General features: G+C 40.6%; 1 protein-coding gene across 1 annotated transcript; it reads right to left on the bottom strand.

Annotated features, from left to right (window-relative positions):
* Positions 1-11,210: 11,210 nt before the first annotated feature.
* On the bottom strand, positions 11,211-12,660 carry LOC132398807 (general transcription factor II-I repeat domain-containing protein 2-like). Its single transcript, XM_059978652.1, has 2 exons — positions 11,418-12,660; positions 11,211-11,332 (listed from the first exon to the last, which is right to left on the bottom strand). Exon 1 carries the CDS (start codon positions 12,190-12,192, stop codon positions 11,422-11,424), a length of 771 nt encoding a protein of 256 aa, XP_059834635.1. The 5' UTR covers positions 12,193-12,660; the 3' UTR covers positions 11,211-11,332; positions 11,418-11,421.
* Positions 12,661-12,862: the final 202 nt, after the last annotated feature.

Raw genomic sequence — 12,862 nt, forward strand, 5'->3', positions numbered from 1 at the left:
ATACAAGTGAGTTGAAAGGAGTCTAGTTTGCAATCTATCAGGAAATGGGTTTAGCTCCAAAATCTAGATATGATTTATTTTGTTTTTTTTCAACTGAAATTGTAAGTAAGACTGGAGACCATTCACAATTTTTCTGCTTGTCGGCATGGACCTTTTGAGCAAAATCTTTTCAGACAGAAAAGTGTTTTTTTTTGTGGGGGCTTTGCTGAAAATAACATTTATTTCCCATTTCTAATTGCCTTTGAACTGAGTGCCCTACTGTTAACCATATTGGTATGTAAGAAGTCATATGGATGCTAACCACCATGCTACCACCATATTTATGGTAGATATTCCTCTGACCAACTTTAAGATGGCACTTGTGAAGCACAGCGACTTCTTGTCAGTAGCAAACAAAACAAAACAAAATTACTAGCTACTTCAATAATTGCACTTTTCCGGGAAAATAATCACGGCAAATCATAGCCTGTAACTTCCCTTTCGGAACTGCTTGTACGACTAGGCTTTTTTGCGGTATGAACTGAAGCCTCAAGGGTGCAGGATTGTTTTGGCATGGTGTGTACAAAGTGAATTGAGGCGACGGGGCCGGGGCCCAAGGGTGGGCAATGAGCCAATGTTTGGCTGTTGTTGCAGCAAACGTGAAGGCAATTCGATGCAGCAGAACTAAGACAAGGCAAGGGGAGGTGAGGCAGAGATGAGGAAAGGGGAGGTAAGGCTCAAGTCAAGGATTGATTTAAGCACCAGGTTGTGTATGGGTATTATGTGTACATATTATATACACCTGTACACCAGCGCTTTAATTCAATGTCTAATCAGCCACTCCTGCGGCACAACTTAATGTATAAAAACATGCATCATGATCAAGAGGTTCAGTTATTGTTCAGATCAAACATCAGAATGGGGAAGAAATGTGATCTAAAAACCAAACGAGAAAATCCACAGTGACTTTGTTGATGCCAGATGTGTGTTTTGAGTATCTCAGAAACTGCTGCTCTCTTCAGATGTTCACTCACAACACACTCTGGAGTTTATAGAGCATGGTGCAAAGAAGTAAAAAAAAAATTTCCATTGAGCGGCAGCTGTGTGAGCGAAAACACCATGAACATGAGAGAGGGCAGAGGAGACTGGGCAGACTGCCTCAAGCTTTCAAGCTGGGAGGAAGGTGATAGTCACATAAATAACCATGCCTCACAACAGTGGTGTGCAGAAGAACATCTCTGAAAACGTCAAACATTGAAGTGGATAGGCTACAACAGCAGAAGAACACACCAGGTTCTTTCTACTCCTGTACCTAATAAAGTGGCCACTGAGTCCTCATATAGATATGAATAAATATGAATGTGTGCATATACTTACACACATTCATATATACACATTGTTTTGTATGAAAGAGGGCACAAACACTACATTAAGCATATTTCCTAAGCTAATATGACTTAGAAAGTGCAAGTGATAATATTTTGATTTAGTTAGGCTTATAGAGATCAAAAGCTAATTTATTACTTGTCTAAAGTTTTTTTTATATAATCAAAATGAACCAGTTTGGACCTGGTAAATCATGTTTATGTAAGCTACAAGCCTGCAAAATTAGCAGACATTATCCTTCAGTCAAAAGGAGCTGGCAATCTTAGGTGCCGTTGAGTGAATGGACTGGGTTGGTGCAATCTTGTGATACCAATAGAGTTTCAGCTAGTGATATTCCTGCTAATGTTTCCTGCCTTGCTTTGATGAGTAAAGACATACTTTAAAGGACCAATCACAGAGAGATATTCATGTTATGAATATGAAGGGAATGTGGAGCCAAGAATATAAAAATTAATTAGCATCAAAAGCCTGTTCTCTGCACTTAATTAAGCCAATATGGTCTGAAGTCTTTTGCAGAGAAAATATCTGAAGAATCAGATTTTGAATAAACATTTAAGTGAACAAGTACATAAACAAGGATAGAACTGGAGTGCTTCTAATTCAATCCATATATTTAAGGCTAAAGGAAGACTGTGAGAGAAAGCAGCCAAAAAACTCTACTGCTTAGTTCAATGCCCTGTGCATTAGTTTTCTTTAATTAGAAAGCTATGCACTGAAGACACTAGGGTATCTACCAAACAATGCTGAATTGTTTCCAGATTTCCCACATGCACATGGTAAAGTCACTCATGAAGGCCTACAATGGAAATACTTCCTTATGTTATTACTGTAATATTCAAGGGTGTGTGTGTGTGTGTGTGTGTGTGTGTATGTGTGTGTGTGTGTGTGTGTGTGTGTGTGTGTGTGTGTGTGTGTGTGTGTGTGTATGTGTGTGTGTGTGTGTGTGTGTGTGTGTGAGAGAGAGAGAGAGAGAGAGAGAGAGAGAAGCAAGGCTTCATAATGAGCGTGAGCTAGTCCTTGTGCAGCAAGACTTAAAGCAGGTATGTCTGACCAGTTACAAGGACGTGGAGCTCACTTTTGGAACCACCTACAGATAGATCCTTTTCTTATCCCTTGTTGTTAGTTTTCTTAAGGCCTTGCACTGAAGAAGCCTGTCCCACTGATCTGACTGTGAGAGGAACCCCATCATCATGATTCTTAAAACTCAATGTCATCAGCAGAACTGAGAAATATCCCAATGCACAAGCAAATCCCTTGCAGTCTTGATTCACCTCTGATTGAAGCTCTATAACACTAGTTTAAAATCAAATGCAAAAGGTAGGAAACTGACAAATATAAGATCATAAGATCACAAGATATAGGAACAGAATTAGGCCATTCAGCTCATTGAATCTGCTCCACCATTTGATCATACCTGATTTATTTTCTCTCTCAACCCCATTCCCAATGACTTAGACTCCACAGCTGTCTGTAGCAATGAATTCTAAAGATTCACCACTTGTTGGCTGAAGAAATTCCTCCTCATCTCTGTTCTAAGGGGACATCTATTCTAAGACTCTGCCCTCTGGTCCTGTACTCTCACACTATTGGAAATAACTTCTCCATGTCCAGTCTATCCAAGCCTTTCAGAATTCAGCATGTTTCAATGAGATCCTCCTTCAGTCTAAACTCCAGTGAGTACAGGCTCAGAGCCATCAAATGCTCACATACATTAACCTTTTCATTCCCAGAATTATTCTTGCAAATCTCCACTGGACCCTCTCCAATGCTAATACACCCTTTCCTGGATTATTCACATTACTCCAAGTGTAGTCTGACCAATGCAGTATTAAGTCTCACCATTGCACCTTTGCTTTTACTTTCTAGTTCTCTTGAAATAAATGTTATCATTGCATTTGTCTTCCTTACTACCAGCTCAACCTACAAGTTAACCTTTAGGGAATCTCACATGAGGATTCCCAAGTCCCTTTACCGGGATGCTACCCTGATTACAGGGCATGTTTTATAGCAAGAGACTGGACAAACTTGACGAAGGGTCTCGGCCCAAAACATCCACTGCACTTCTCCCTATAGATGCTGCCTGGCCTGTTGCGTTCCACCAGCATTTTGTGTGTGTTGCTCGAATTTCCAGCATCTGCAGATTTCCTCCTGTTTGCGTTGGACAAACTTGGGTTGTTTTCTCTGGAACAGCAGAGGCTGAGGGGAGATCTGATAGAGATTCATTAGATTATAAGAGGTTTATATAGAATAGATAGGCAACATCTTTTCCCGGGGGTTGAAATGTCTAATACCAGAGGGTATGCATTTAAGGTGAGAGGGAGTAATTGCAAAGGAGATCTGAGGAGCAAATATTTTACAGAGAGGGGTGAGTGCCTGGAATGCACCGCCTGGTGTGGTGGTAGAGGCAGAAACTATTAAAACTTTTAAGAGGCTTATAGGTAGGCACATGGATGTGAGATTAGTTTAAATAGCCATTTGATTACTAATTTAATTGGTCTGGCACAATACAGTGGGCCGAAAGACCTGTTCTTGTGCAGCACTGTACTGTTATGAGTAATGAACAGACCTGATAGACAATGGGGTGCAGAGTTAACCATCCCCCCAAGAACCACGAACCATTACTGTTACTATACTGCTCATGAGAGAGAGAGAGACGAAACGCAGGCAAGAACATCTGCTACAGATAAGAGGGAGAGAGAGACTGTTGATTAATGGTATTTTTACTCTTCCTGGATTATTTACTTTTCACTTCAAGGACTTCACTTTGCTCGTTAACGTTCCTCAGGAGATGGCAGGAGTGGCCTGATTTGATGGACACAGTCATTCAGAGTTGATGGATAGCTGAGACCCCGTGAGTGGGGATAAAAGACAGGTCTGGGGAGACACCCTTCAGACACACCATTGGACACTGACTGAGTGTTGGGAACCCACAGAAAGATGGGGGTTCAGAGACCGAACCAGGAGATCGGTCAGTACAGCAGGGCCGGTGGGGAATTGTGTGTGTGTCCACTCATGCCAGAGTGATGAGTCCACCACAGAAGAACGGTCTAGCTGAAGGACGGAGGTGTCATAAATGAACGACCACAACGATACGACGAGCTAAAGAAAGACTCAGAAGGTTTGCTTGCTGCAGCTGCCTAATCTCTTGCTCACTCTCTCTCTCTCTCTCTCTCTCTCTCTCCAACGATTACAACACAACAACCATAACTACCTCAGCATTTATCAATTGAATTAAACTTTATACTCTTCTATGACGATTCATGTACCCCTAGACATCGATAGAACTTGTTTATTATTGCTTATTATTATTCCTACATTTTCAAGTTTATTATTGCTAACTTGTGTTATATGTATATTTGCATTATTGGTATTGTTTTGCTTATTTTTACCTTTAGTTTTGGTAGCACCAGACTCCAACGGATACTTCTGTCTTTGCTGGTCTGACACCCAGTTACGGGGTACGTAACAGTACCTGTGTTCAATGCATACATGTTTCACATAGAACATCAGTGCTAATAATGTGCTGGGAAGACATGGGTGTTCTCAGCTGGGGGAGCACGTGACTCTTCTCCCATTCTGTGCAGGAGTGTAAGGGCAGCTCTAAACAGATGCTATAATGTGACAGAGAACATTGTCAGGCTTACTTAGCAACTTAAACTGCAGTATTAATGAGATACAGCAGATAGCTCACCTTAATTTATATTGTTAGGAATCGCTAGAAAGGAGAGCAGTTCATTTTTCTTTGTCACTGGGTCATTGTTTACTAATAACCTACCGAATATAATGCTCTCTCAATATCTGTGATACACCGCAGCTGTTAAAGGCTTTTGTGCTGGGATGAAAATCATTCAAATAAATATTCCTTTAGGGCACAAGGCTTCCTTTGTCAATGAAGTAGCTTCACAAATTTCAGATATATTAGATTTGAATCATTTTCGACAACACACCAAGTTATTTGACGATCTGAAAAGCTCCCTTTTGATTATGGTTCAGTGGAAAGCAATATACTCTATTCTTTTGCGAGATTTTCCTTCAAGCAACTGCATTTCATGGAAATTTACATTGCTGTCACTGTTTAGGGAATACAATAGAATAGGGAATCAATTGCTTTAGAGCACAGACCTTTAAATCCATTCAAAACTCTACAGATAATGAAGGAGCATGTGCCTACATTCAGCAAAAATAAAACAATTTATTGACATAGGTTGATAAATGGTAAGTGTCATACACGCTACACACACCAAAGTAATGACCATCTCCATGAAAAGCATCTCATCGGCTACTCTTGACATTTGATAGAAGTAGCTTGCCAAGTCCTCCCTGATCAATATCCTGGGGGTGGGAGGAGGGTCATACTAAACAGAAACAATTAGATCAACCAAATAGACCATAAGATCATAAGATACAGGAGAAGAATTACACCATTCAGCCCATTGAGTCAGCTCTGCCATCTCATCATGGCTAATTTATTATCCCTCTCAATCCCATTTTCCTTCCTTCTCCCCATAATAGATTCTGTTGCCATAAGAGTAGGTACCCTATAATGAATAAATGATTCCTCAAAGCTTTCCTGCCACCTGTAGCTCAGTGGAATAAAATACTCTCCATTTTCCAAGATTGGTTAAGCTCTGTCAACACAAGGAATTCAACAATTTTCAGTTTAAAGCAGCCCACCTGAATGACACCCAATCTTTCCACCCTGAACATTAACTTAATCCACCATTAACATTGCACTTTGGCTACAAATTTCCACCAGTCGCAAAAAGAAAGCTCTGAATTAACTTGGAAAAGTGTTTTGATCCATCTTAAGGGTTTAGAAGGAAAAGGGCAGCAAGTGTATGAGCAGAGACTGACCCAGCTCCAAATTCTGCATATTTATAACTTGGAAAAAGAATTTTTAATCATCAATAGATCCAAAATCTCAGAGCTTTCTGTTGTATGCTTCCACCAGAAAGACAGTAGTACTTCATGCAGGTAATTTAGTACCTTCTTAAGGGTATCCGGAAATTGGCAATGGGCACTCCCATTCCCTAGGTGACTGAGAATAAACATACTATCATTAAACAGCTCTTAACTAAACAAACAAAAATTAATCAGAAACACAAGAGATTCTGCAGATGCTGGAAATCTACAGTAACACATGCAAAATGCTGGAGAAATAAGTCAGCAGGTCAGACACCATCTATGAAGAGGAGTAAAGAGTCAACATTTCAGACCAAGATTGAATGTGTGCAGTCTTCATGTCTCAGTCTGAAATGTCAGCTCTTCATTCCTCTCCATAGATGCTGCCTGACCTGTTGAGTTCCTCCAGTATTTTATGTATGTTATTCTCCAAATTAATCAGACTTTTCTATTCTAAAACAGTCATTGCTGATTTCAGAGGTTCTGCATTAAACCTCACCTCCTCTGTTAAAGTAATTCTGATCTTACAGATTGCACCATTTTAGAAAGAGATTGTTAAGTTAGCAACTCTTTGAAAAAAAGAATAGTAATTTTGCTTCTTGTACTCCTGCCAGGAATGAAGCAAAGTGATAGAGGCACCATCACTCTCCCTCACTTGCTCTCCTGGCAATGCCAGAATGTATTATCCAGTTGCGACACTTGTGATCATACTGTCTTTTATCCATCTAGTCCCTTGCGAGCTTCACTGCTAACCTTTAATGTGCAATGATTAATATTACAAAGAATAATTAAAAGAGGGAGACACAGCAGCTTCAGGAATTTTGCCTGCTGGTAATCAATGCCCATGGATTTCCAATATAGGAAAATGAAAGCAGAAACTTGTTGCAAGTTAAACCACATGGAGATAGGTGCTTTCTAAAGGATTTTTTTCATTTTCCCATGAGTAAATAATTTATGTTTAGCTTGACATTCATTCCAACACAATGCAAGATAATACAAAGATATTGCATAATGCATTTTATATCTGTGAATACTTTGCTGCAGTGCCTCTACACAATTTTATGTAACTTTCCTCTAACTTTATCTGATCCTGGCGACCTTAGTGGTTATCAAAATAACATATAAAAGAGTGCCAGACCACCTTTTGTGGCTTAGCTGAGTCCAGAATGGCAAGGGAACAGTTATTCTGACAGTAGATTATCAATGACAATGGTGACACTAATATAACAAAAACAGAGTACAACAATAGAGGGACTTTTAGTCCTATGGTGCAGTGTTTGAGATTCAGAGGTGCCTCTCCCCTGGGACCACACACACATTGAACAATACCAGGTGTTTCTTTGTGGACCAGCAGGTGCAAAAATTGGTTTGTTTTTCTCCTGGGAGAAGAGTGCATGAGAGCAGAGTTGTATCTGGTGAAGGATAACAGGGAGCATCTCTCCTCTGGTGGCACATGGGGCATTGTCTCGGTATTTGTCTCCAAGACAGTACTGGAAGGTAGTCAGCAATTCAAAATCAACGATGGTGCTGCTTCATTAAAGAAAAGCTATCAAGCACTTTTTCCTCCACACACAGATATAGGGGAGACTGCAGGTATTGTAAATTTGGATCAACACACACAAAATGCTGGAGGAACTGTTTATTTTGCCCCATAGATTCTGCCTGACCTGCTGAGATCCTCCAACATTTTCTATATATTCTTCTTACTGCATATTTCTCCAAACAGTACACTAGTCATTTCCATGCTAAGAATGTTCAGTGACAAAAGCAGCAGCTGGTCACATTATACAATTGTATCCAACAGTGTTATGTAGTTCACTAATATTAAGCAATGGAAAATTGTAACTGCATGGTATTGCTGGTTATCCCTTGGATGGGGCAAATCTGCCCAAGTGCTCCCTTGCTATCATGACTTCACCAACAGTTCCTTGATCACCTTTCTATTTGTCTGTTGAAATTGTGTTGATATTATCTGGTTCTTTCTCAGATATCTGCAACTATTGTGTTTCTGAGCCTGGTCTCTTTAAGTTCTCTTGCATTCCTGGTTAACAGTTTTTTTTTCTCTCACTCTAAGGAAGCAGCCATTCATTCCAAAATGTGAAAAATGGACATGCTCGATAGTTTCATTCCTGCATAGCCTGATAGCATTTGCCTTTCATTTCCGAAAATCAGGTGACCTGGAGTGCCTAGCTGATCTCTCAAATCAAAGTTGGTCAGGGAACAGTCTCTTCTCAACCTGTGCTTCTCACTTCAAAGATTCAAAGTATATTTATTATCAAAGAATGTATAAGTTATACAACCTTGAGATTTGTTTGCTTACAGATAGCCACAAAGCAAGAAACCAGAAAGAACCCAACTAAAGAAAAAAATAAAAATAAAAGACCAGCACCATTTGCGCAAAAGAAAAATTGAACACAAATCATGCAAATAATTAAAGTGAATAACAAAATTCCAAACCAACTTGGAGTCTACAGATCCGACTTCCAGAGCAGCCTGGTGGAGGCTTCAACAGTTATCATATTATCAGTTCATCATATTACTGGGCATGGAGCACAGCAGTCAGGGCAGTCTTCATAGACTCAGCACCATGGAGAGAGGAATGAACATTCCGGAGAGTGAGTGAAATCGGCACTCGCCTCAGATCCCGACACCCTGTCTTTTCAGTCTATCATTCAGACATCCTATTGTCTCATCTTATCCGGTGGTTTACCGACCTACTGCGTCACTGGTGGAGAGACTGGAATATGTTTTGAAATGTTGATTGTCTCAAGCTTTGTATATTTGGCATCATTTGTGTCATTAAGATACATTTGGATGAACACCTCCTTGCCTGAATAATACCGTTTTTTTTTCAGTGTGTGTTTGTACCTTCAACATTTCTGCAACAACTTTGGTGTTTTTTGGAGAGGTTTAAAAGCAATAGCTTTGAGCAACTTATAATAAATTTGCATTGATCTGAACATCACAGCAAGTGGTTCCTTATCATTTTATCTGTAACACATCTCCAGACCCAGGGATATACTTGCATATGCATCTGGCCGGCCTTCCTGAAGTATCATGTACTTCTCTGAAGAATTTACAAGATGCAGTTATTCAATGGATCATAATGTTGCTTGTATTGCCTCCCTCATCTGTGTAATTACTTGCACAAGAAGTTCCAGCCATCAACACTCCACAGCCTCCCTGGTCAGCTGTCTGAAATGGCTCACACAACTCACTCTGAGAAGCAGAGTCTTGCTTAGGTAGCTGAAAAACCCCAGGAAGCGTTGCAGTCCTGCAGTACCTGTCATGCTTGGCATCTCCATCAGTGCCTTGCCTTTGCTTGGATCTGACTTCAGAGCATCTGCAGGAATCATAGAGTCATAGAACACTACAGCACAGAAACAGGCTCTTTGGACAATCCAATACATGCCAATAAGATCTTCTGCCCAGTCCCATCTTGCTACACCCAGACGATAATACTGCTTATCCAAACTTCTTTTAACTTTACCAGTGGAACCCATATTTACCATTTCTGCTGGCAGCTCATTCCATACTCTCACCATCCTCTGAGTTAGGAAGTTTCCCCAAATACTTCGCCTTTCATCCTATACCAATGACCTCTAGTTCTAGTCTCAACAAATCTGATGGGAGAAAGCTTTCATGCATTCACTCTTCATGATATTCTAAACCTCTGTAAGATCTCCCTCATTCCCCTGCACCCTAGCGAATAAAATCCTTACCTATTCAGCCTTTCAGTATAACTCAGGTCCTCAAGCCTCATCACATTCTTCTAAACTTTCTCTGCATTCTTGCAAGCTTATTGATATCATTCTTGCAGGTAGTTTGCCAAAGCTGCACACAATCCTGGTTTAAAATCATCCTCATTTGTGTCTTGTACAACTTCAACATTAACATCCCTATTCCTGTAATCAATGTCCTGATTTATGAGATTTCCTCTGTTCTGAATTTAAATTTTTGCTCATTCGTTTTCAGTTGCCTCTCCCTACATCAGCTCATCAGGTGTTTTAATTTTCAGTCATGATCATCTCCTGGAACTCAGGGGCAGCGTAGTGGTGCAGTGAAAAGAGCCTCAGAGGGCTTCCATCCATACCTTGGGGCACCAACTGCGTGGAGTTTGTAGCTTCTCTATGTGACCACCTGGGTTCATCTGAGTGCTCTTGTTTCCAACCATATTCCCAAGGCACGCAGGGTGGTTAGCTGATTGGCCACCTGCAAATTGCCTCTAATGTGTCAAGGAATGGCAGAATCTGACAGTAGCAGATGTGAGAGTGGGGAGAATAAATACAATGGGATTATTATAGGATTAGTATTATTGGGTGGTTGATGGTTGTCATGGACGCAGTTGGCCAAAGGGCCTTTTTTCCATAGAATAACTCTAAGACTCTGTTTCATAATCTTTCTTTCTCAGATGCTGGAAATTTGTTGGTTGTTCGAGGGAACAACATAGGCACTTCACTAAATGAAAGAAAAAGTGTCAAGCAAGTACTGATGTTGATGGAAAATGTTCAGAAATTCAAAATGATAAAAGTTCATTCATGTTATATTACATGTCTCCTCGGGTTAAAAAAAAGCAGAGATAACTAAAAGCACAACCTTGAATACACTGTGCAAAGCAAACTCAACAATATCCTTCTCTAACTCTGCAGCATATACTCTGTTCCTGTGATTAACTCCCTAAGTCAGGGGTCAGCAACCTTTACCACTGAAAGAGCCACTTGGACCCGTTTCCCACAGAAAAGAAAACACTGGGAGCCGCAAAACCCGTTTGACATTTAAAATGAAATAACACTGCATACAACGTTTTTTTTTGCCTTTATGCTATGTATAAACAAACTATAATGTGTTGCATTTATGAAATTGATGAACTCCTGCAGAGAAAACGAAATTACATTTCTGCATGCAACAAAAACATTTTGAACTCCGAAAAAAAGACGTTGGGTTGAAAGTTACTTTTAAGTAAAATACTCAATGTCTATTTGAGTCCTTCTTGTATTTATGAAAAACGCCGAACTTAAATTTTCCGCCAGCAGCAAACCAAAAATAACATCAGCCAGCTGTCAGCCTGAAAAATAAAAGGACTATTTCACTGAACAATGAAAAAATATGAATATACATAAAATAATAGGCAATTAAAATATTTATCATACTTGGTTAATGGGATTTCTGCTCCTGGACCTCAGCGCACAGTGTCTGCACATCAGGGCTGTATGACGTCACCTTCATCTTTACACAGGATCGCAAGCTGTCATCTGTGAGGCGTGCGCGATGTTTGTTTTTAATAAAGTTCATGTTGGAGAACACCTGCTCACATACATATGTGGATCCAAAGATCGACAGGACTCCAAGCGCATACTTTTTCATGTTTACATAAATGTCGGGCATAGCATTCCATGTTTCGAACACAAGTTTGTCCGGTTTTAGAAGGTTTTCAATATCACTCCATTTGTGATTCTGAGCAAGAACGGCCTTCTGACGGGCAACATCTTCAAGGTCTGCTGTCAAGCGTCTAAACTTGGACACCCATATGTCTTTGTCGGCTATGTCGGCCAGTTCCATCTCAAGATCAGGTTGACTCACACCTGCCAATGCAGTCGTATTCAGTAGGGAAGGATCAATGCTTAAGGGAGTGACCGGGAAGGATAATGTGTTTTTTTCCTCTCTGAACTCACAGAAGCGTTTCCCAAACGATGTTTGCATTGCGATGATTGCAGAATGTAAATACTCCGAAATTATCATGTCGTGACCTTGTTTGAACTCTCTCAAATTGGGGAAGTGAGACAAAGTGCCTTTCTGTAAATCTCTGGCAAGCACTGTCAACTTGCGCTCGAATACCAAAACATCCTCCAACATGTGCAGGGCTGTGCGTCCTTTCCCCTGAAGAGCTGTGTTCAGCGTGTTCAGGTGCGCTGTCATGTCTACCATGAAGTGTAGCTTTTCCAGCCACTCTGGCTGTTCCAGCTCAGGAAAGGTGAGCCCTTTGCTGCCCAGGAAAGTTTTCACTTCTTCCAGACACGCGACAAAGCGTTTCAGCACCTTCCGTCTGGACAGCCAGCGATAAAAACACGTTGTAGCGGTGTCAGTAAACTGCAGTCAAAGATAGCTTTATTCGAACTAAACAGCCTTGCTTTTAAGCCTCCCTCAACCCAGCCCCCATGGACGCAGATGCTGCAAAAGACGCGTACTCACAAACCCCCGTAGGCTATCTCCCTTAGCCGGAATGCTGGCTAATTGTGAGCCGTTTCGGATGTGCCAGGAAATGTGTCGCCACACTTAGATTGTACAAGATCACCATAATCTTCAAATTTAGAATTACATTTCAAAAGCTAACAAACTAACATAAAATACATTTTAATTAAATACTGACCAATTATTTCCCAAAGCCACAGGGAGCCACAGCACAGAGGTGAAAGAGCCACAAATGGCTCGGGAGCCGCAGGTTGCCGACCCCCGCCCTAAGTGCTTACCTAAATGCAACTCCACTATTGGTGTTAATTACCATCAGAAGTGGCAATGCCCATATCTTCACAGCTCTGTAAACAGATACTTCTTACAAATTTCCTGTTTGATTTCTCCGTGTTTATCTTACATTGTT

Source organism: Hypanus sabinus, chromosome 9 (assembly GCF_030144855.1).
Source record: "Hypanus sabinus isolate sHypSab1 chromosome 9, sHypSab1.hap1, whole genome shotgun sequence".
Lineage (NCBI taxonomy): Eukaryota > Metazoa > Chordata > Chondrichthyes > Myliobatiformes > Dasyatidae > Hypanus > Hypanus sabinus.

Coding starts and splice junctions, on each gene's coding strand:
- LOC132398807 (XM_059978652.1), bottom strand. CDS start 12,192: ATGGTAGACATGACAGCGCACCTGAACACGCTGAACACAGCTCTTCAG.